The sequence below is a fragment of the Rhinolophus hipposideros genome, assembly GCF_964194185.1.
Source record: "Rhinolophus hipposideros genome assembly, chromosome: 24".
Classification (NCBI taxonomy): Eukaryota; Metazoa; Chordata; class Mammalia; order Chiroptera; family Rhinolophidae; genus Rhinolophus; species Rhinolophus hipposideros.
Window position 1 is genome coordinate 29,434,841 of NC_138070.1, and position 25,902 is coordinate 29,460,742.

At 35.2% G+C, this 25,902-nt stretch overlaps 1 protein-coding gene across 4 annotated transcripts in view; it reads right to left on the reverse strand.

The window, feature by feature from the left end:
• Nucleotides 1-3,749: 3,749 nt before the first annotated feature.
• Nucleotides 3,750-25,902, reverse strand: part of ZBTB44 (zinc finger and BTB domain containing 44) — a 91,619-nt gene continuing 69,466 nt past the window's right edge. The window contains exons 3-6 of one of the 4 annotated variants that reach the window (XM_081038001.1): nt 12,721-12,805; nt 10,015-10,178; nt 8,361-8,661; nt 3,750-6,089 (exon numbers count right to left, since the gene is read on the reverse strand). In XM_081038001.1, the coding sequence (XP_080894127.1) occupies nt 5,807-6,089; nt 8,361-8,661; nt 10,015-10,178; nt 12,721-12,805 (833 nt within the window). In that variant the 3' untranslated portion in view covers nt 3,750-5,806. The remainder of the gene's footprint in view (nt 6,090-8,360; nt 8,662-10,014; nt 10,179-12,720; nt 12,806-25,902) is intronic. The other 3 variants (XM_081038004.1, XM_081038003.1, XM_081038002.1) reach the window with 3 other exon arrangements.

Sequence of the window (25,902 nt, forward strand, 5' to 3'; positions counted from 1 at the left end):
ATTGGACATAAGGTGCCACAAGTGTGCCCTACAAAGAGGCAGGCAATCTCTAGCTGATGCAACAGGAGGCATCAGTAACAACAGAAAAATCAAATATATTATTGGGACTTGGATTGAAACCAAATTTTACCCTTTTAGGGACTGTTGCTTTTTAAAGGTATCTTGAAATATAGGCATTTGAAGCCATCACTTTGTACAAGGAAGAAAATGAATAAAATTTAATGATCTGACTCTTCCAAATACCTGACGGCATTCATTTCAGGCACCTGAAAGATGAAAAGCAGTGCAACTTCCAATAACTTAATGGACCACTCTCAGTATGAGAGACTTACTACATAGCTTCTGTCAACTGGAAAATTCAATTGATAACTGCAATAAAGAAAGCTCTTAAAGAAAACACACTTATAAGTTAATCATAGAAAAGGTTCCCTCTACGGTAGAAAACAGGTGTTTCTAGGAACTGCGCAAAAGGCCTCCCATCTTTAAATGATCACAACCCCCACTAACACTGAGGGAAACGATGTGTGTTAAGAGGTGACGGGCTCTTCTTAACGTAGGGAAGATTTATCCTTCCTCGGTAGGTGATGTACTTTGGCAACCTGAATTTCATTTACAGGAAGGTTTTTTAACTTATTTAATTGAATAATGAAATCTGGATATGGTTAGACGACATTTAGGAAAACAAGGACAATTTAATAAAGTCATGAAATTGTAGCCCCTCAAACCATCCAGCAGAAATTTTATCAATAAATCATCACAATTGAGCCCAGGGCTTTAAGCTTAATCAGCAAAATCAGTCAACTGAAAAGAGAAAGGCAATAATCAAAATTTGATTTTATAAACCAGGCACTTCAAACTGAAATTAAAAAATTGAGTTTTTAAAAAATTTTTTTAAAGTTTTTGTTTTCTATCTATGGTCTGAACTCTTAAATTCTTTGTAAACTATTATGTAAACAGGAACCTTGGTATTAGTTGGAACTGGCCTGCGTCCTATACAGAGGGAGCTTACTAAATTAAAATAGCACAAACTAAGACAGTCTCATTTTCGGATACTGCCAAATTGAGATTCCGATAACATTGCCTGACATCTCTGCAGAGACTATTTGTAAAGACATGGATCTATTATTTTATTCTATCATAAAAATATAATCACTATGACGTAATGGAATATCTATTAGTTTAGTATGAAGTAAAGTACAACTATGATGTCACCAAGAGGCTTCATCCCATAATCTGACATAGACTTAACTACCCATTAATAAATCTCAACATATTTATAATCAAAAAATGAAATATCCACAGAGTGTCTGTTCCTTAGTTAAACCTAGAAATCGGTTCAATTCTATTTCTTTGTTTAATCTGAATCATTATTGCTTTTGGCAATAGTGTCTTGCTGAGGGCTTTCCAAATAAAAAAATACTCTATTGTCACCACATTCTGTCAAGCAACTGAAAGAAAAATGGGTATAGGCAAAGTAAGGAATAACTTAATTTAAATTTTGACGACTTTAGCTTAAAGGTCTATGTTTAGTGATAAATATTCCTCATAGATGTGTTTACTATAACAGAGCTTTCTCCAATTTTGTTTCACTGCTTCAGAAAAGAAAATCAAGTTTCTATATATTCTCCTCTCAGTAACTTTCAAAATCTAAATATATTATAAATAAAGTATCTCATGTCAATAACTTATAGTGAAAAAAAACCACATTTATTACCTTTTAGCAACTTTGGGTCTCTTCCAAAGCAAACTTTACTAGTCCCCCTTCCCCAATTAATATTAACATCTAGAAAACTATTCTCCCTCACTTGGATGTAGATTTCAGTTATAACTTCACATTTTGCAGATGAGTGAAAATAGAATAAGTGCTGCACGAAAGTATCTAATTCTCTTCACCAATTCCTCAAATCTCAAACTCCTTTCAGTTAAATATTACAATTTTAGGACTGTTCATTCATCAAGTAATAAGAATAACTCTCTCCATGTGGTATACTAGTACAAATTACCATACAGCAATGTATTTTTCTGGGACTACAAAGTTAAAGGAGGCTAAAATATGATCTGAGAATCTTCAAAATAAAAGCCACTAAACTAGGTGAGTGGCCTCTATTTAGCATAAGGTAAGTACAAGAATAAAAAAATAAGAGATAAAAGACTGAAAGATTAATACAGCTTTCAAAGGCTTTCCGAGAACCATTTATACATCGGGAAAGACTGGCTCAGTAGTTAGAAGGTAACAGAGTTACTGATGAGAAGTACATTAGATGTCCTGACTAGTCCATTCCATTTGATAAAATAGTTTAATAATGGAAGCTTTTTTGTTTGTTTTAAAAGCCAAAGGGCATATGTCATAACATGAAACCAATTATTGTAAACCAGAATGGTTGCTGAAGTGTTAAAATATAAGACTTTGTCTTACATTTTAGTTTTTAGCACTCTTTGTCTCACTGAAATTGAGAATTTTAGAAGCTGGTAATGTACTAAATGTATAACTAATTACTTGAGATAAAAATTAAGATTACTTGAAATTCAAATTAAGAAAAATCCATTTAAATATATTGGTGGGTGACAAATTCCATCTGCTCCCCTTTATAAAAAACTTAAGATTCAATAAAAGCCCAATATTAATCCCTTTGTTTCTGAATTAGTACAATCACTGACTGATATGCTACCGTGTTTCCCCGAAAATAAGACCTTGCCGGACAATCAGCTTTAATGTGTCTTTTGGAACAAAAATTAATATAAGACCTGGTCTTATTTTACTATAATATGAGAGCGTATCTTATATTAATTTTTGCTCCAAAGGATGCATTAGAGCTGACTGTCTGGCTAGGTCTTATTTTCGGGGAAACACGGTAGATGCTTCCACTGTTAGAATACACCCTTAAAAATGCAAAGAAAGACTGTAGGAAGTGTATATCTAGTATCATGGCAAATATCTTTGCTCATTTCTAAAGCATATCATACCTATTTGGTAGTTTAAAAATGGAAAATAAATGCTTTTCTTGTATAAAATACTTGGTTTTAAAAAGGCAATTTAACCTGTATTCTAAGCCCTTAAATATCACAGTTACCCTCATGGGACTTATGACAGCTATGCTTAAGTATTTTAACCTGGAATTTTTAATGTTTAGTTTTACTGGTAGTTTCTAATGAATAAGATAATGTAACTGCCTTTCATCTCTTTGCAATGTTTTCCATATATTTTGGTAAAAAGTATATATCCAAACATCCCTTTCTTAGTAAACTTTAAATAAATCTAAATAACACTATATACAGTTATCCCTTGCAGCTTCGTTTCCTAAAACAGATCTGTAAGCTAAATATCCTTAAACTGTGTATCAAGAAAAATGTAGAGCCTCCTTGAAGTAGAAAAGGAAGGACTTTGTTGGATATTAATTAGTTAACTGTATTGGTAAGATTTGGGAAGCAGACAACTAACCAAGTATGCATTTTCACAGTACTGTATTTAAATTTTTCATATAAGTTGGAAATCTGTGCAATTGTAATTACCAATGAAAATATAAAATTTCCATTTGAGAAAGAATAGCCAGTGGTAGTAATTCTATATTGTGAGAACACAGAACACCTCAGAACTGCCAAAACTGTGCAAGGCGCTCTTAATGTAGAGGTCTCAGGACAGGAGATGTGCTAAACATTTTCAACCAACAAATCCCCAAATGATTCTAATACATTTCTTTAGCCCTATTTCTTTCCTTATTTTCTTCCTTCCTTTTTCTTCTTCTTTTTTTAGTAACTCATAAAACTGAAGGCAACAACAATTGCTGGTCATAATTTTGCCTATTCTTTGTCTAGTCCATATAAGATTTTATATTAACTTTGACATTTATCTATTGGTAGGCATTAACAGTTTTCCAAGAATATATATGACATTAAAAATAAAAACTCCTGACCTTTCTAGTTGAGACACAGCAGTGCCATTACTAGTAAGTACCAATCCGTTGCACAAAGTAATTCAACCCTATTAGTAAAGATGCATAAATGGTGGAAGCCCATCATAACCTGTATATGTTGACTTTCCTGAAGGTGATACACCTACGTTTGAGAGCAAAGGGGTAAAAACAGGCTCATGAGTGAGATAAGGAGTTGGAAACAAGTTAAAGACAGCAGAATATGGAAAGAGACAGAAAGAACATTAGCCTAAAAAAATCCTCAGTAAGTTTCCTTTCCTTTTCTTTCCATTTGTGGGAGGCAAAACAAATTACAGAATGAGCACATTTTTAAAAATGGAACAGTTAAATCACTAAAACTTAAAAATATATTTTATTATTAAGGTCTAGCACCTGGACAAAATTCAGATCTTGTGTGTAAAATAAGAAAAGTGTATTTTATTTCTTTTTTTCTGATTGAATCAGGTGCTTTCATGATTATTAAAGTTTGGAGATATATATATATATATATAAATAGAAGTTACTCAAAAGTTCATTGTTCATGAACTCATGAATATTTAGGATCAAAGTGATACTGTAAATGGCACTAGATGAAAAGTATACTCCAGCCTAGAGTATCATAAATTTCAACTAAAAAAGAAAGTTGCATTTTTTAGCAGCAAAAGAGGTGCTAGTCATTAATTCAAGGTTTTTAGTTTTTCTTTAGTCTTAACATTTTCCCCCAGATTTATGAGTCAGAGATCATTTTATAGGCTTTTCTCATCTTTTACATTATTGCTTACATTGTGTAAAAACTACATGAACTACTTTTAATAAACTTGGCAATAGTTAAAAGTTTTTTAGAACAAGGACAATGTTTCACTGTCATATGGGATTTTTATAAACAATCTTAGTTGGGTTAGGAATGTAGCCTTAATAGAGAATTCTTTATTTTGTCCAAAACAGCACAATAAAAACATCCCCAACAATACATAAACCTACATATGAAATATAGATTATCTCTAATATTTTTCCTTTATATAGTATCACGCCAATATATGCAAGTGAAAGTATTGTCAATGGGGCAAGAGGAAAACTGATTTTGGCAGTGACATAATTAGTCAGGCATTAACATTCAAATACCAGGTAAATAACAATTTCAGCCAGAAAAGCAGTATTAGATTTCCTATGAAGCTGGGATTTACACACTACATTCTCCATTCCTGGTCACCCCATGCACAGCTTGACTATTCTCAATCATGGTTCTCTGTCTTCTTTTATAGAAGAAAGATTATTTGAATGAGTAGTACTATAAGGTACAGGGACTGCCTACCCCAATATCAAATTTTCACTATGAAAATAATCAGAATAAAAATGATGAAGCTTACAAAAAAAAAAAAAGGAGTATTTTGTATTTCAGCAGTTTTTAACCTAATAATTTTTAACACAGCTTACCTTAAATACTTCCAAAAACAACAGGCTTTACAAAATATTGTACAACATCCTGTGTATAGGAGTAAACATCTATTTGGGCCATTTGTCAAATTCTTTTTAACACTTTGTTTCTGGTGTACCGTTTCATCTCAGGAAGGTCAATATTGATCTGATTTCTTCTTTACCTAATAATCTGTTGTTAGCCTACTTTTAACAATGGAAGGAGAAACTGATACATGTTTTAAGTCAACTGGTTCTCCTTAAGTCTTATAGCTTCTATTATGTTTCAACATCAAGTTATTGTGCACTTACAGAAGCAATCTCTCAGTCATGAAAAATAAAACATCAGTTGCAGCGTTTACAAAGTAAAAAAGGGAAATTCTTTCCCAAACCCCTTTTTCTTTAAAAAAATTGAACTAAATTTAAATGTACAAGACCAAGCACAGGCACTTTCCAAAAACCAAAACCGAAGCCAAATCATGAAATTACTCAATAGTTACAGAAGACAGCTCTGATTTCGGGGGATCACCTCCGGGAGTCTCGGCACAAGCACTGGTCTTTGGTTGCTCTGGCATTTCTTCCTCCTTTTCTGCCAGCCCACCAAGAGACCCCAAGGGAAAAGTGCTTTCACAATTCTGGGTTGAGGAGACCTGTGAAATTACAGGCATTTGAACAGAGGAGTTGCTTTCAAAACTGTGTTCTCCAAGATCATACTGAACAAGGGTCTCTTCTTGCTCCTGGTTTAAGTAGTCCGGTACTAGGAAATCACTAGATAAGAAGCAAAGGATGAAATGGAGTTAACTTTCAAACCAGTATTAAGTAAGACACATAAAAAGACCTGATTTGTAAAACAGGATTGGGAGTTTTCATTTTTCTAATTCTTGAATGATGATCCTTGAATGAAGATTAAACTCCGGAATTTTCAACTTGTAAACTTTCTTAACTATTTTGCTGCATTAATTGATTTCAAGGTTTTTTTTCAAAATGTCAGATATCCACAAAAAACAAAAAGTTGCTATTTTGACTATTTTATGCATTTAATAAAAATTTGAACTGTTTTGTATATAAATGACATTATTTTGAAGTATAAAAATTTTGGATATATTCATTCGGATATATCCAATCATCGAGGCAAAAAGGCTAAATATGAACCAAAGCCATACATTAGAACCAAAGTATATCAACCCTCACCACCACCAACAGATAAAATTGAGTGTCACCTTGGGCACCTAAATAGTCTTGTTTTCTTTAGAAGAGTTTCTGTACACAAAACAAATGCAATTAGCATGCTCACTTATGCAAAGATCATTTGAATAATTTATGCTTAACCTTTCTTGAATTACACACTAATTAAAAGGTATATAAACCTAGTTTCATTACTTCCTGAATGTTAGTTAAGAAACTAAATCTTTACGCATAAGTGACCTTATGCAAAATCTTCTATATAGAGAAATGTAAAAAACTAATTTATGTGTGTCCTGCTATTAAATTTGGTATATGAAAAGAGTAATATTTATCTTTGAATCAGTATTTGGAAATGAATGCCACGAGATTAGTTATATGTTAGTCCTCAGAAGGTAATTAATTTATTAATATTGAAAGTATTTAATATTCTATTGATACAATAATTAAATTTGATTACTGAATGTAGACAGTAAAATATACCAAAATTTTAACAACAGTGGCTATTATTCCTGAGTGGTGAAATCAGAAAAGATCTTTAATTTCTTATATTTTAAACTTCTTTATATTGTCTAAATTTTCTACTGTAAGTATTTTGGTAGTTAAAACAAACATTATGAAATAAATCTTATCTTAGGTGCTTTAAATTTTTATTGCTTCGTAATACCAGGAATGTCAACAACTGACATACTGAGTAAGGTTATTTTATAATTTGTCAAGTATTAATAAAACAAAATCTGCTCACGTACAAAGCAATTTAAGATGTCTTATATTTTCTAAAAAGTCTTCAGGTGTTAGACAAGAAGAGTGGAGAATAGAGAGCTGTGTATAGGGAAGATACAACAGACAATAGGAGTGGTTAACTGAGACACTATTTTAGTCCTGAACAATGTTTCATATGACAAGTATAACTTAGGCTTTGTGATAATGACAAGCAGACACTCAGTTAGAAATGATTACATTAAACAAAATGAATGTCTGATTTGAAGAGAAAAACAAAATCTATGCAGGAAAAAACTGGAATTTATTAAAAAATAAGATTAAAAAATAAAAGTGGTTTAAAATTAAGATTTCACATTTTATAAGAAACTAAGGATTCCTATAGCTGTATTAAAAGTAGACAATAGAAGATTATATCTAGGTGAGACCTTAGAAATCACCTTTAAAGCTTACATTTTTATCTTTCTCTAACTTTCAAGCTTCTTCACCTGTCAAGTGACATATTCAATCATAACAGCAATTAGTGGTAGAGCTGGAACTAGAACCTGATTTCCTTGGATACACCATAAATCAGAAAGGTAACTCTATTATAAATTATTAATATTAAAAGCATGAAGCTTTAAGCAGAAAGAAAAAAGGAAAACTTCATTTGATCTAAATAATAATCCATTATACGTAACTCCTATTAAATTTTCTCTTATTGTATATTCTTTTATATAAAATTTAAAGAAAACAGAGAAGTGGTCAAGAATTTTACTAACGTCCAAAGAGTCTGAAGTAATCCAATATCATTAAGTATCATCTGACATGGTAAATTTTCCAATAAGGTCATTTAAGATCCACTACAGAATTATTTTAATTCCATGTTATAAAAACAAAACCCCTAAGAAGATAAGTAGTCTACTCCTGTACGAAAAGATTTCTAATTCCAACTATAATATTTTTAATTGTATATACTTAGAAGATTCAGCAAAATTTTATCAGATCAGGAGATCAGAGTATGGACAGTGGGAATTTAAAAGGAATGTTACTGATTACCTGGCAACCTGATAAAAACACAGGAGGCTGCCCTAAAAGCAGGAAAAGAGAGTTTAGAAAAAGCAGTTTTCCTGGTTCAGTTTTCGTTGTGCACCTCACCTGCTCTGGAAGTAGTTTGCTAGCTCTGACGCTTCATGGTTCAGACTCCTCAGGTGCACGATTAAATTTCCAGAGTTGGTGAACATGGCGCCACATGTTTTGCACTCGTAAATCCGAGGCTTGCGGATAATGTGCCGGGAAACCCTCATGTGGTGTTTATATTCCCCGAAGGAAGCGAAAGTGGCACTACATATCTGGCACCGGAAACAGCGTTTACCTTCATGCTTTAGGCGATGCATCTTTAGCGAGTAAGCCCTGGTGAACTTCTTCCCACAGCGGTCACACTGAAATGGTTTAATTCCTATAAAATAAAGCAAAAGGAAATATTACGTAAAAACAAAATCAACTGAAAGGTCATAAACCTCACAAATTTCTGAACTACAATTTTGCAGCAACAGATGAATTTGAAAAGACAAAAATTACCACTGAAAATAAATTCTAATTCATTATCTCAGAAGAAGTATAGAACATATGAAGCACTTTTTTAAAAAAGTGCTTTAAAAAAAAAGAAAGGCAAGAGGGGGTGGAGTAAACTAGGTAACATATACTCAAACTGATTTTTGAATACCCTTCTAAATTATCTATTTCACAGACTTGAAAACACAATCTAACCACAGTATTTAAACGGAACTCAGATCCTCATATCACATTTATTTCATTTCATTAAAGTAATGAGGTTTATGTTGAAAAGATGTGAAAATGATCAGTACCTAACTCTTCCTCCCCTATCTCAAAGAGAAATGAGAAAAAAAAAAATTCTAACATCTCTGAACATAATTAACGATCGTGACAGAACTATCATTTGATGACTTGGGTTTTTGGGTATTTAATGTAATAGTGATAGAAAAAATATGTAGAAATTAATTAATTATAAATTATATTAATGGTCTCCTCCAATTCACTATCACAGTTTTGGCAAAAAAATTATAAAACCTTCAAAATACAATCTGTTGATTTAACAAAGTCATAGAGAATTGGTGTTGGTCAAAGGGACTATTAGACCTATCTAAAGAAGGGGAAAATGAGATAATATCACAGCTGAAAACAAGAGCAAAGATTTCTAATCAGAGGTCAGTGTTTTACCCACAAGACTTCTGTTGCCTTTATGTGATCACTGAACTTAAGTTTCAAATCTGTTTTACACATTATTTATTCAGAATCACTTTCATACTAAATAAGTAAATACTACAGGGCTAATTAGCTACAGAGAAATTCAGGATTGCAGAATTAAAATTATCATTATTAAATTTTTAAAAACCTTTTATTTGGAAATAATTTCAAACTTACATACAAAGGAAACTAATATATACCTTGTTAACCCCATTTACTCTACCATCTGTATACGTGCTTTTCTACCTCATATATATACAGTACACCTAATATATGCAATATCTTTTTAATTTATGTATTATACACATACACTGCTCTAAGTTTTAATCAGAATGCTTATGCCAATGGAAAGTGTATCAAGCAAATAATTTCTGACACTGTACCATTTCAGCAATAGACTTAGACCTATCTGTTCTCATTTGACTTCCCAGAACTATATATATTTTTTTAACTCAATAACACCTGTTTTCTATTTTTAATTGGGATTCCAAAATAAAATGTTTTAGAGTACTCATTTACACTACAAGAGGGAAGATGACATTACCTGAGTGGATGAGCATGTGCTGTTTTAGGTTCTGAATACGGGTGAATCGCACCCCACAAGTTGGACACTGAAAAGGTCTGTCTGGACCATTTGGACTTGGCCGTTCTGTACTGCTGGTAGAAGGAGCAATGTAGAGTTGGTAGGGATACTGAACATTTTCCAATCTAAAAAACAGACCAAAGAGGGCAACCAGACTCTTGATTTTTAAGTTGAACAAATACTTCTGCACAACTTGAAATGAAGAAAAGAAAAAACACTTAAGAGACTTTTTGAAACTGTTTAACGTTTTATTTACAGCAATATGAAAAACATTATTGTCCAGAAGTTTCACCATCTTAAGTTAAGCAAGGATGTAAGGCCACTTAATATATCATAAACGATTTTACCTAAGATATCCTTAATCTTTCTTTTTTTTAAATTAAAATTTATTGGGGTGACAATGGTCAACAAAACTTTATAGGTTTCAAGTGTACAATTCTATAATACGTAATTTATAGTATATTGCATTATGTATTCCCCACCCAGTCAGTTGTCCTTCCATCACCATATATTTGACCATATCCTTAATCTTTCTAATCCTTTCCTTCTGACCAGTGTTTTAATTTTGGCCTTCATCATTGTATTCACATTGTATTGTACACCCTCTCTTTTAGCCCTAAAGCCCTCTGAACTGATTCCATCAGTCCCCCGTTTAAACTCCTGCAACGGTTCACTGTTATCTTCAGAAGAAAGTCTAAACCCCTTTGCAAGGCACTCCTCATCTGGGTTCTGTGGACTTTTCGAGCCTCATGTCTTGTCATACTCCCCAGATATAACCTATACCAAGCAGTTCCTCCTAATAGTTCTCTCTCAATGCTGTGCTTTTGTACATTTAACTTCCTCTATTAGGCTACCTTCTTTGCCTAGATAATGCCTAGTCATTTCATCTCATGACATATAGCAAAGTCACCTCCTCCTGGGAAGCCTTTGATTCATCTGTGGCTTAAGTAGGTATCCTTCTATGCAGAGCAACAGAACTCTCTGCAGATTTGTTTACTTATCTTCAACCTCTCTCCCTCCCCTAAAATGGTTTGATCTCTTTGAGGGCAAGGGTTACATATTTCGTCTCTAGTATCTTCACTACTCAGCACAGCATCTGGTATAGAACAAGACAACTGCATTAACGTTTGAAATTAAGGAATCTAGGCACATTTCCATTTTTTACACCTTCATTAATTTATTTAAATGACTCTGGTACATAACCTGCTCTACAAGGTTTAGCTATTCAAGAATAAACCTTGCTTGAGTTCTGTGAATCCTTCAAGTTTCCAACAAATACAGTTTTTAGGTCTGTCCTGGACTATCACATGAGGAGTTACTAACTCAGTGGAATCTATATTCAGTGGTCAGACATACAATAACTCAAGAAAATTTTCAGAATAGAGAATTAAAACAGGGTGATCCAATAGTGATTGGTACTGCTTTACTTTAGACTGGTGGTCAGGAAAAGCTTCCTTGAGAATTGACATCTAGACAGTGATCTGAAGGTCAAGGAGCCAACAATGTAAAAATCAAGGGAGAAAGCATTTCAGGGAGAGTAAAAGCCCTACATGGCAGAAAGATCCAAAGCAGACGCAAATACGGACTGTTCTAGGTACTGAAAGGAGATCTACGTGGCTAAAATGTAGTATGCAAGAATGGTCTGAAGGGAGGTAGGCAGAAGTCATATCATGTAGGGCTTTAAAAGGCCTAATAAGGAGTTTAGATTTGAAGTATGAATCTATAGGAAACATTTAGAATTTATGACTTAGAACAGCAACATAACCTGACTTAGTACAAATAAAAAGATCACTCTAGCTGATACATGGAGAATGACTGGAGTAGGGGGAGGATGAAATCAGGGACCAGCTGAAGGCTACTGCAGCAGTCAATGCAAAATCTGGTGGTGACTTGGGCTAGGGGGGTGGAGGAGGAGGAAAGTGGACTGGTAGAGGATATGTTTTAGAGGGAGGGCTGACAGGACTTGCTTAAGGATTAAATATGGGGAGGGGCAACCGTGAGAGTGGTGAGGGAAAAAAGGATCACGTATAATTCCCAGAGATGCTGCTTGAGCAATGTTGGGGGATGATGATGATGTTCACTGAGATGGGAAAGACTGGATGGAGGAGCAGGCTTTGAAGGGGAGTTAGAAGTTTGCATTTTTGTCTCGGCCATGTTAATTCTGAAATGCCCCTGATATATCTATGTGGAAATACAAGCAGAGACAGTCAATCTGAAGATAATGACTTGGGAATTATGGGTATAGATGAGGGTTTGGCAAACAGTTTCTGTAGCGGGTTGGGTAAGTAAATATTTTTTACTTACAGGATCTCTGTTTCATTCAACTCTGCGACCTACAGTCAATATATAAAACAATGAGTGTGGCTATGTTCCAAAACAACATGATTTACAAATAAAGGTTGGTGGGCTGGAATTAGCCTGTGGTCCAGTTTGCCAACCTCTGATATAAATACTACTCAAAGTGACGGGACTGGGCGGTTTTGGAAATGCCAAAAAACGCTCGCAGAAGTGAGCTGATTTATGTGATGATGCTACCTCATTAATCTGAAAAATATACTAAAGTGAGGTCCCAATAAACTTCTTATATAATTCCCAGATAAAATGCTTAAATTTAAGAGTTGCAAGCATAGCCCCTACAAGAAAATGACACACCATGTTGGTACTAACCGATCATCCTCATCTGGGTGAGCGTTAGTGCTAGAAGTGCTCTGAAGTGTAGGTAACCCTTCGGTGACGCCTTCATCTACTGAGCCTGCAAAGAAGAGGACAGTTGTCAATATTTTGGTGTAAATAAGACAAGGTATTAATTGCAAGCTGTATCTCCAAGCCTCTAAACACAGACTAATGTATATGTATATCCTGAATTACTAATCAAAACTAAGTGTTCTATATTTTACTTTATGTTAATTAAATGTTTATGTGATTTAAAAAATCATATGTAAGACAACAGCCTTGTATTACTACTTAAATTCTTTTAGTATTTCTTTGATACAAATTTTAGAAATAAGCAGAGCAATTCAAATGTTAACTAAACAAAAATTCACATAAAAATTAAATGTAACAGTTTCTATTTTTTAACTTATTTGTGACAGACAACTTATTTATTGTACATACAACTTTTACATAATGAAGATAGGTATAAAGTGAACACCTGTGTAAGCTCTACACAAGTCCCATTGAAATACTGCCAGCATCCCAGAAGTTCCCATTTACCCTTCCCTGATCACAAACCTCTCCTTCCAAGAAGTAACCCTCATCCGGTCTTTTCTGGTTAGCATTCCATTCCTTTTTTTCTTGTCCCCCTTCTTTTAAAAAGCAATTTTATCTCAAATACATGTACCCAGAAACTTGAAGTGGTTTTTGCTGGAACACAGACACGTACTGTCTAGGGCTGCTTTTACACTAGTGGCAGAGACGAGACAACGTGGCAGTTAAGTCTAAAAACTTACCATCACGCCCTTTAAGGGAAAGTCTGCCACTGTCACCAGAAATGGTACACGTTAGTGTTGTCTGGTTGTAAACTTATATAGAGTCACATAGCTTGTATTCTTGTGTCTTGCTTCTTTCCTTCAAGATTGTAGACTTACCCATGTTGTTTAAACTTACCTAGGGTAAGTTTAAAAATTGTTGTATGATATTTATAATCTACCCACTTCACTTTGGATTGACAGTTTGTTATAGACAATGCTACTATGAATATTTTTTGTGTAAGTAACTTAATGCATATAGGCATTTTTTTTCCTAGGGTATCTATACTTAGAACGGAATTGCTGGATCATAGGGTGTGTTTATCTTTGACTTTATTAGAAAATACCAGACTCTTTCCCAAAGTGATTATACTAAATTTACATGACTACACGTAGTGTGAACTCTTTTGCTCTACCTCCTCACAAACACTTGGTATTATCAGATTTTTGAAATTTTGCCAATCTGGTGGGTGTGTAGCAGTATTTCACTGTGTTCGAGTTTCATTTGCCTCAACACTAATGAGGTTGAGTACCTTTTCATATATTTATTGAATCCCCTCTTGGGAAAGGCCTTGTTATTGAGTTGTTTGCTTTTTATTATAAGACTTCTTTTCATATTTCTGACACAAGCCCGTTGTCAGTGATACATGTTACAAGTATTTTTCCCTCTTCTACGGCTTATCTTTTTAATTATTTCTTTTGATAACCAAGTTTTAATTTAATTGAATTTATTAGTCTTTTCCTTTATGGTTATGGCTTCTTGGTGGTGTCTTAAAAATCCTTCCCTATCTCAAATTATCTTGTGAAAGATTTATATTTTTTCCTTAACATTTAGGTCTTTTCTTTAATCCACCTGAAGTTGATTTTGTGACTGACTGAACATTTATTGAAAAACCCATCTTTTCTGCTTTGCAGTGCTCTAAACGCATGGGTGTTTCCAGGTTTTTCTACTAGTTCCGTCTGCTTGTCTGTACTTGCATTAATGCCAAACTGTAGTTACGACAGCTTTATAATAAATCTTGGTATCAGGTAGAGCAAATCTTCTCACCCTGTTCATCTGCTTCCTGAATATCGTAGCTATTCTTGGCCCTTTACATTTCTTTATATGTTTCAGAATCAGCTTGTTAAATACAAGTGACGATAATCATTCCATTTCTCCCCTTTTATTGTTTGGAAATGACACAATCCTTTCTTATTCTTTTTTACTGCTTACTTTAGAAATCAGTCACCTATTTTTTCAATTACAGCTGACATACAGTATTATTATATATATCAGGTGTACAACATAGTGATTAGGCATTTATATAACTTACAAAGTGATCACCCTGATTAGTACCCACCTGACCCCATATAATAGTTATTACAATATTATTGGCTATATTCCCTATGCTGTACTTTATATCCCCTGTGACTGTTTTTATAACTGGCAGTTTATACTTCTTAATCCCTTCACCTTTTTCACCTATTCCCCTCAAGTCCCTACCATCTGGCAACCATCAATTTGTTCTTTGTATCTGAGTTTCTGTTTTGTTTGTTCATTTGTTTTTTTAGATTCTACATACCGTATAAGTGGTATTATATGGTATTTGTCTTTCTCTAACTTATTTTACTTAGCATAATACCCTCTAGTTCTATTGATGTTGTCACAAATGGCAAGACTTCATTCTTTTTTATGGCCAAGTAATATATTCCATTGTAGTATGTACCAATTAAGAATTTCCTTAGTGATGATTTGTTGCTGATGAATTGATTTGGTTTCTTTGAAAATGTCTTTATTTCACCTTCATTCTTAAAGTTAGATTGGCTAATAACATTTTATAAGTTTCAAGTGAACAATTCTATAACATATCAGCTGTATTTTGCATTGTGTGCTCACCACCCAGTCTAGTCTCCTTCCATCACCATCTATTTGATTCCCTTTACCCTCTTCATCCTCCCCTCCCCTCTCCTCTGGTAACCACCCTACTGTTATCTGTGTCTATGACTTTCTTTTTGTTTGTTGCTTTCTGTTTTATATCCCCCATGAGTGAAATCATACATTTTTTTGTCTTTTTCTGTCTTATTTTGCTTAGCATGATTCTCTCAAGATCCATCCATGTTGTCACAAAGGGCAGTATTTCACCCTTCCTTATGGCTGAGTAGTATTTCATTGTAAATATGTTATCATCTTCTTTTTTGCAAGATATTTCCACTGTGTGTAGCCATCTAGATTGGCAGTATTTTCTTTCAGCATACTGAAGATAATCATTCCACTGGCTTCTGATGTTATAAAAAGGCAGATATTCTGAAGGTAATGCCATTAAAAAATTTTTTTTTCTGAATTGTCTCTGTGTCTAAGGTTTGTGTTTCTTTTATTACTTATTTGGGATTTTGCTGGCCTTTAATGCATGGACTGGTGTCTTTCGTCAATTCTGGAAAATTCTCAGCCATTCTCTTTTCTCCTTGTAGGACTTCCACCAAACCTACGTTTGTATTGTCCATAGCCCTAATTTGCACTGTAGCATTGTCTCTGTGATGGTTAATTTTATGTTATCAACTTGACTGGGCTAAGGGATGCCCACAGAGCTGGTAAAATATTATTATTATTATTATTATTTTAAAAACATTATTTCTTAGTGTATCTGTGAGGGTGTTTCTGGAAAAAAGTGGCATTTGAATCTGTAGACTGAGTAAAGATGATCATCCAATCTGTGGACCAAATATAACAAAAGGTAGGAGGAGGGCAAATTTGTTCTCCCTGCTTGAGCTGGGATATCGATCTCCTGCAATACTCCTGGTTCTCGGGCCTTTGGACTTGTTGGACTTATACTATCAGGTCTTTGGGTTTGGACTGGAACTACACCACCAGCTTTCCTGGGCCTCCAGTTGGCAGATGGAAAAGTGTGCAACTTCTGCAACTTCTCATCCTCTATAATCATGTCAGTGAATCCCTCCTAATAAATCTCTTTCTATATATTTATATATAGCCTATTAGTTCTGTTTCTCTGGAGAATACTAATACAGTCTCTGTGCAGCATTCAGGTGATTTCTTCTAATTTATTTTCTGATTCACCAATTCTCTTCTTTGCTAAGTCCAACCTACTGCCGAAATGTTGACTGAGTTTTTTTATTTTGGTCATTTTTTTTCTTTTCTAAAAGTCCTACTTGTTTTTTCCTCCTCAAACCTGCTATATTATTTTTTTATCTTACTGTTCTCTGACACTATTATTCAAGCTTGTTTATTTTGCTAAACATAGTAAGGATATTTATTTTATATCTGTGTGTGGAAAACTATGACAATTAGCTGTGCCAATTTATTTATTTTTTCCAGTTGGTTCTCTTCTGCTACACTTCCTTATGTGTTTTTGACAGTGAGTTATGGCCCTTGAAAATGGTTTGTAAGGGACTGACTTGCTGCGGTTAGGATGAATATGCCCCTTTTCAGAGCTGTCTGTATGTTTGCTTCTGCTAGATTCCTGGAGGGCACTACTAAACCAAACTCACTGAGATTCCTTGGCCTACTTGTGCCAGAAAGAATTAAGATATAAATCTGCAAGAGGGCTGGCTGGTGGCCACAACTTCTCAGAGATGTGTTTCCTCCTTTCTCCTTTTTAAAATTCTAGTCTGCCAATTGCCAAGGCAGCTGTTTCTATAGTCTCCTGGAGTTGGGAGGAAGCAGAGCAGGTTTAGTTCTCCTGTTATAGAACTTAGGGGTCCCTACTTAACGTGTGGAGCAACTTCTCTCTAAGATTTCACAACTTTCATATCCATTTGTATTTTGGCAAATGTCTTAGGGAAACACTGGTTTTAGTATCTACTTACCTGTCTGAGGCAGGCTGTCCCCCTAAAATCAACCTGGCAGTACCCTAACCAACTCTTCAAACACTTTTAAGTGCTTTAAAAAAAATCATACTGTTGTTTTTAGTGGGAGGGTAGATCTAAACAACCTAGCCTGTTATCAGGTACAGAACTCTGCCAATGTCTTTACCATATGCAAATAAGCTGCGCTGTACTAAATGAACAAATCTGAGCTGCTGAAGCTGTGTAGTCCATTAACAAGAAGCAATTTTTGGTTGCAATATTTTAATGAAAACTAAAATGTACTAATTATAACAGTTTCTCAACACCATGTATATTTTAATAAATATCATCTGTTAACAGATACATAGGGTGAAATTTCCTCCCAATGAATATTTGCAATCTAATACTTCAGCTTTCCCCTTTGGAACACTTCAATTAGCTGATATTATTAGGAAATGAATACATTTTCCACTTAAGAAAAATTTTCCAAAACACTAACTTAATCCCTTTTTAAGGCATTCAAATTTACTTTATTAAATTATTTGTGCTAGAAATTTTGTGACATGGTTACATTTTGCCTTGATTTCTTAAATAATAGTTTTTTTTCGTTTCTTGATGACTCATGAAAATCAAGAACACCAATTATTGCACTATATTCTAATACACTGACAGCGGTTTTACATTCATCCTCAACTGCACCCCCATTCTTCCTGTCCCCACCCCATCTCACCCTTACTGGTATGTGCTTAATATTTCTATGTATGCCTTTTCTTTTTCTCTTTCCCTTACTGTCAAAGACATTTATGCTTTTCCCCTATGCCTACTTATTCAACTTATTCCTGATCCTTCTGATTTGTTTTTAATTCAGCTGTGGGTTCGAGGGCCAGATAATGCTGCAGTATAAGAAATAGGTGTTCACTTGTTAGTATCTTCCCATTCTCACTTTTTTCTTTAAAGAAAATGGAATTAATATTTCAATCTATCCTGGGATAAAAAGTGGAAAAATCCCAATATTTGGAACTTGTCACCATGGACACACATAAAAACTACTTTATAGCAATATTCTGCAGATATTCAGAATACAGCCAATATTAAAGCCTATAGGCAAAGACTTGTAAAAAAGGGCTGGAAGTGTGAGTAAGACCGGCCAGGAATACTGATCTAACTGACATTTGCTCCTCACCATTGGGTAAGCTATATTTCTAGGAGGGGATGAGGTCTTGGTAAGGAGAAAATACACAACCACTCTGCTTTTGACTGATCTTGTCACGAGTTTGCTTAAAAAGCTGGTCAAAAAGAACTAAAATGGAGTACAAGATACATCTAGCAGAAGGTCTCTCTTACAACAAAGTTATTTATTTCCACATTCTAAAATATCATCTAAAACTTGGCCTCTAGATCCCTAATTTAATGGATTTGGAGCATGGAAAGTAAAACAAAGGGCATTCGCCTCTTGACCATGGCTATTAAATGCACCAAAAGATAAAAATAAAAACCACTCCAAGCTAAATTAAGAGTTAAAACAAAATACACTTTTAGAATTCTATCCACTGGGCATTATAACACATAGTGTTATATTACTTAAAAATATCGGCAAAAACAAATCTTGTAAACTCTTTCTCCTGAGATGATGGTTTTACCAATGATAACAAAAGTAATCATATAAATCGGAATTTTAATTGAACTGATTTAATGACAGGATATACCAGCAATATTACTTTCCTGAGGTGACAGTGGTATTTCTTAAAATTATTAAAATGAAGTTTCCTTTCTACACTACAGGGATTCTGCTCTCATAGTAATCAGGGCTAGGAATTCTGAACAGAACCCTCTCACCTTATGTAACAGTAAACAACCAGCTTTATATGGTAAGTGCTACCTTATCAAGAGAGATGCTACTCTCCTCTACCAACAAAGACTGCTGTATGATAGCTACTGTGGCATTAAACTGAATCCTGTTTTCTGCTAACCATCAAGTATATAAGACACTTACAAAAACTCTTACAGTGGTAAAAAATAATTACAGTGGCCATCCGTTACTAAGCATTTACCATGTGCCAGCCACTGCTCTAAATTAAAGGTTTTAAATACAGTATCTCATTTCTTACTTGAAAAGTAGCCCCTAATATTTAGGACTTGGACTGACACTGACACTTATGAGTGTGCCTGGTGTTCAAAGCTAGGTCCTGGTATTTTCCTGTTGGACATAAAACAGTATCACAGAAAACCAACATCAGACCAGATCACACTGGTCTGAGACAAAACACATAATTTTGTTTAAGTACTGACAAGAACAGGTCACTGTGCAATCACAAAACTGCCAATATCCTGCTCTCTAGCTAATACAAGTCTGCTTTAGGTCCACTTTGGTCTTTATTTATAGGCATTTGTTAAGATACTCAATCATAGGATTATCCCTGCTTTCTGACATCACGTCTTGAGAAAACCCCGCTTTCTTGAATCCTCCCTAAAAATCACCTAAACACAAGTCCAAATCCTGTAAGTACTTACTAAAACCCTCTTACTGATAAGCCCTAAAGATCCCATGGTACGTGATCTCCCATGCTGAAAATGAGCAATGAACTCAAACTTGTTTAATTACACGTGTGCTCCTGGGTTGATGCTGATAACAGGGCACTGGCAGAAATGGAGGACCCATCAAGATTCAGCTATAGTTCCCATTGCCTTGCACTAGGAACCTCAATAATAGAGTGCATGTCTAAAATCCCTTTTGACATTAGGGATTGTCTAAAATCCCTTTTGACATCAGGTGTTATACCTTTTAAGATAAAACACGCCCTTGGCTGGGAGGTAAGTTCATGTTGAATTGAGCTGAAATATTTCACTTGAGCCTTCAGTGTTGGGCTTGTTTTTCCAGAAAAAGGTCTTCGGGAAATATTTTGGTTATCCAATTAGATGTCATTGTTCCCTGGTGAAATTGTTTTCTAGACTTCTAACATCTGCTCCTATGATCTGTCTAGTGCATTGACACTTGTCTACAAGAGGAAGAGACTATAATGAGCGGATGAACATAGGCCAGATTAGTCTATCTGAACTGGCCCTGGAGACTGTGACTGGCAAAAACATTTCAAAACTTTGAAAGGTATGACATAGATAAACCTTGAAAATATGGGAAGTGCCAGAAGCTAGTAAAAAAGACCACATACTGCGTGATGGCATTTATATGATATATTCAAAATGGGCAAATCTATAGAGACAGTTTATTAGTGGTTGTCTAGAGCTAGGTGTGGGATAGGAGTTACTGCTAAGTGGTACAGTTTCTTTTCAGGGTGATGAAAATGTTATAAACTTAGATTGTGGAGATAGTTGCACAACTGTGAATATACTAAAAAAAACCACTAAGAATACACTTTAAATGCATGAATTTTATGATATGTAAGTTGTATTTTAATGAAGATGTTTTTAAAAAAAACTTATAAGGAGTTCTTCAATTTTGCCTTTGTGTCCTGAGAACTGCTTTGCTTATTTAGTTTCAAATGACAGGAATCAAGTTTTTTCTGGTCCCTGATCAATGACAACTGGCCTTTAGCCAAGCCCTGCAAATAAAGTTACATAAGCATTATTCTTAAGGACCATTACAGTTCTCATGGGTTGTTTCAAACTAAAATTGAACCTCTTCCAGACCAAACATCTGCTTCATGTTTTCTCACTGTAACACGAGCTTGGTTATACTTATCTCTCAACTGACTGAATTTCACCAAGAACAATTTGGAGTTGCAAGTGGCCATTTTGGGGGGAGTTTCTGCCATGAAAAGGCTGTTCATCTGAGATGTATCAGCACTGTACCTAAATTAGAGTATGGCTTTTAAAAGGTACTGCCATGGATGTTTCCAATGTATGGCCTTCTTGTCAATATTACAACCTTGGTAAGATGAAGATAGGAACCAAGCATTAAGGTACACCTCCAATGAAGCTCTGAGTATATTATTTATTTTTAGGGTGGACTGAGGTTTTCTCATGCTAAAAAGCTATGCTATAATGGTAGAAAAAGGGGTACTAGAGTCTGTATTCCTGACTAGAGAAATCCCAGCTTATTTCTCCAGTTGCAGGACCACACATTGTTGTTAAAGACATAAATAAACGTTATCTTCACTCAGACCATTCACTGTCCTTATCCACAGAGATCAAAATAAAGAAAACAAAAGATAATAAATAAAATAAAGATAACTATAATAATCAAAGTGCTTAAACACCCTCATTCTTCTAAGTACTGCCAAAAGCCTGATGGCAATAAGATAAATCCTAGTTAACAATAGGCTGCCTTTCACAAGTGGGAATTTTCTACCCTATTACCATCTGATATGATTAAACACTACAAGAGATTCTTATGATGCCTCTAGCTTTATCACAAACAGGTATGAGCTACATTCACCAGAGCAGCTTCTGAATCATTTATAATCTGGAGTTTTGGTCGTCTGGAAAAGATGCAACTAGAGGAAGCTTGCCACTGAGTATCAGTAAAAAGAAACTAATCGGATATTGTTAACAACTGACTCAGCAGTAAAACTTCAAGGTGTTGTTCACTGGATTCGCGTTTTGCAACTTTAGAGACATATTGTACATCCATTCCTTCTGAGGGATTCTCCTGAAGATATTACTTCAAAAGTGGACAGCTCCTACCCAAGATGACAAAATCAAATTAATTTTCTGATTCTTCAGTATTCTTTTCTGTATCTTTACTACTAATCACTACTAATCTTGGCTATTATAACTAATATCTCTCATCTTCATCCTATCGTTTTTGACCCCGTTAAGATCTCCTTCTGCCATTTAAGGAAAAACAAAAACTCTTGTATGTTTACTTCCAGACCATAGGTACTACTCTGAATTTGACAGATTGCTGGACATATTATCCTCCATCTGACCTGATGACAAAACTTTTAGTAACTGGTTCTTTAAATACTTCAGAAGGTAGATTCTCTTTTATAGGCCCCTTGTATCATATACCACATTCCAGCCCTCAGCCTTGTAAAAATAAATGGGCCTTGACCTACATCATCAAAAAGCTTCTGCTGAAGTCACTGCAATCCTATCAGGAAGGACTATTCAATCAGAAAAACACTTATACTGGGGCTATCCTGACTATGATACTTTGTTCTCTTCAGAGCTACTTCAGCCTGGTTTGCTGGAACTGTTTACAACTCCATTAAAGGAATTTGCCCATTTTTTTTGTTTTTGTTTTTAGATTTTTATTAAAATTATAGCTAACATACAATAGTTTCAGGGGTGTACCACAGTCATTCAACATTTATATACCTAAAGAAATGATCACTATGATAAGCAGAGCAACCATCTGACACTGTACAATGCTATCACAATACTACTGACTATATTCCCCATGCTGTACATGACATGCCCATGACTTGTTTTATATCTGGAAATTCGGACCTCTTATTCCTCTTCACCTTTTCTTTCCTTTTTAAATTTTTCAATTATAACTGACATTCAATATTATTTTATATTAATTTCAGGCATATATCAATAGTGGTTAGGCATTTATATAATTTAAGAAGTGATCCCCCTGACTAGTCTAGTACCCACCTGGCACTATACATAGTTATTGCCATGTTATTGACTATATTCCCTTCCCTGTGCTTTACTTTGCATCCCCATGACTATTTTGTAACTACCAATTTGTATTTCTTAATCCCTTCACCTTTTTCAGTCTGCCCCCCAACCCCCTCATCTATCACCCCAATACATCTAGTACCCATATGACATCATAGAGTTATTACAATATTATTGACTGTATTTCTCATGCTATATATACCCTACATACCCATGAATACTTTGTAACAACCAATTTGTACTTCTTTATCCCTTCCCCTTTTTCTCCCTGCTCCACCAGAACACCCTCCAATCTGGCAACCATCAAAATAGTCTCTGTATCTATGAGTTTGTTTCTGTTTTGTTTATTTTGTTCTTTAGATTCTATATAAGAAAAATCACATTGCATCTGTTTTTCTGTCTGACATACTCCACTCAGCACAATACCCTTCAGTCCATCCACGCTGCCACAGATGGCAAGAACCCATTCCCTTCCCTGGACGAGTAATATTCCTTTGTATATGAGGACTGACAATTAAGTTCATGAACTTTTTGCACCAATGTTCCTTACCTTTATTGATATCAGAGGAATTATTATTCATTATGAATTTGTACCAACTGGACAGTTAACCAAGTTTACTATTTGCAAGTGGTAAAAAGGCTGCATAAAAAAGTGAGACGACCTGACGAACTTTTTGCCAACAATTCATGGCTCTTGCATCCCGACAATGCACAAGCTCCCACAGCACTGTCAGTGAGGGAGTTTTTAGCCAGTAAACAAATAACTGTATTGAAACACCCTCCCTACTCACCTGATCTGGCCCCCAATGACTTCTTTCTTTACCCGAAGATAAAGGAAATATTGAAAGAAAGACATTTTGATAACATTCAGGACATCAAGGGTAATATGACAATGGCGCTGGTGGCCATTCCAGAAAACAGAGTTCCAAAATTGCTGTGAAAGATGGACTAGGCGCTGGCATTGGTGCAGCTTCCCAAGGAGAGTACTTCGAAGGTGACCATAGTGACATTCAGCAATGAGGTATGTAGCACTTTTTCTAGAATAAGTTCTCAAACTTAATTGTCTGTTCACGTATACTGTGTTCCACCTACTTTTTATTCACTCATCCATCAACGGACACCCAGGTTGCCTCCACATCTTGGCCTTTGTAAACAATGCTGCAATAAGCATATGAATGCACGTCCCCTCAAAATAGCGTTTTGAGTTTCTTTGGATAAATACACAGAAGTAAGATTACTAGATCTCTGTCTCATGTTTTAAAGTCTATTTTGTCTGTTGTAAGTATTGCTACACCAGTTTTCCCCTCCCCCCTGCCCATTTTCATGAAATAACTTTCTCTATCCCTTTACTTTCAGTCTGTGTCTTTCAATCTGAAGTGAGTCTCTTATAGGCAGCATATGTAAGGGTTTTGTTTTTTAATCCATTTAGCAACCCCATGTTTTTGATTGGAGCATTTAATCCATTTACATTTAAAGTAACTGTTGATAGATATGTATTTATTGCCATTTTATTATTTGTATTTTTTATCCCCCCCCCGCCCCCCATCTTAAACAAGTCCATCTAACACTCCTTGTAATATTGGTTTGGAGGTGAACTCCTTTAGCTTTTCCTTTTCTGGGAAGCTCTTTGTCCTGCAAAGTTTCTGTTCAGAAATCAGCTGACAATCTTACAGGCACTCCCTTTTACGTTACTGGTTGCCTTTTTCTCACTGCTTTTAGAATTCTTTGTCTTTAACCTTTGCCATCTTAATTATAATGTGTCTTGGTGTTGGCCTCTTTGAGTTCATCTTGTTTAGGACTCTCTGCGCTTCCTTGGCTAGTATGTCTATTTCCTTCACCAGGTTAGGAAAATTTTCAGTCATTATGTTTTCAAGTAGCTTCTCAATCCCTTGCTTTCTTTCTCTCTTCCCTCTGGTACCCCTATGATGCAAACGTTGTTAAGCTTGATGGTGTCCCAGAGATCTCTTAAATAATCCTCTTTTGGATTCTTTTTTCTTTTTATTGTTCTGACTGGGTGTTTTCTGCTACCTTGTCTTCAAATTGCTGATTTGGTCCTGTGTTTCAGCTAGTCTCCTGGTAATTCCTTCTAGTTCATTCTTCATTTCAGTTATTGTATTCTTCACTTCTGACTGGTTCTTTTTTATGGTTTCTATGTCTTTTTTATACTTGCTATCTCTCTGCTGAAGTTCTCACTAAGTTCTTTGAGCATCCTTATAACCACTGTTTTTAACTTTTGCTGTGTTGATTTCAAGTTTTTTTCCCCAGTGTCAGAAATCCACAAAAAGTTGATATTTTGACTATTTTATGCATTTAATAGCAATTTGAGCTGCTTTGTATATAAATGACATTATTTTTATGTATAAAATTTTTGGATATATTCATTCGGGTATACCCGACTGTCACAGCAAAAGAGTTAACCTCTGTCTCTGGTAGGTTGCTTGCTTCCATTTTGTTTAGTTCTTTTTCTGGAGTTTTCTCCTTTTCTTTCATTTGGGATGTATTTGTTTCCTCATTTTGGCTACCTCTGTTTGTTTCTATATATTAGGTAGATCTGCTATGTCTCCTAGTCTTGGCCAGGTGGCTTTATGTAGTAGATGCCGTGTGGGGCCCTGGCACAGGTTCCCTAGTTACCTGCTCCAGGTGCTCCAGTAGTGTCCCTTGTGTGGGTTGTGTGTGCCCTCCTGTTATACTTGAGCCTTGATTGCTATGGGCACATCAGTTGGTGGGACTGACCTCAGGCTGACTGGCTGTGGGGACTGGCCATGTCCACAGCTTATGGGCTGCTGTGCAGGGGCTTACTCCACTGAGTGGGATTCGCCCCAGCAGACTCTAGTGCCTGTTGTGTGTGCTGCTTGTGGGGCTAATTGGGTGGTACTCTGCTATGGTCTGAAGCCAACCTCAAAGTTTGGTTCTGGGGCCTCTTGGGAGGGGCTCCCGTGCAGACCCAGGTCACCCACTGCCTGTGACTGGCCGGGTACTACCTGGTAAGAGCTGCAAAGTGATCCGCGGTTGT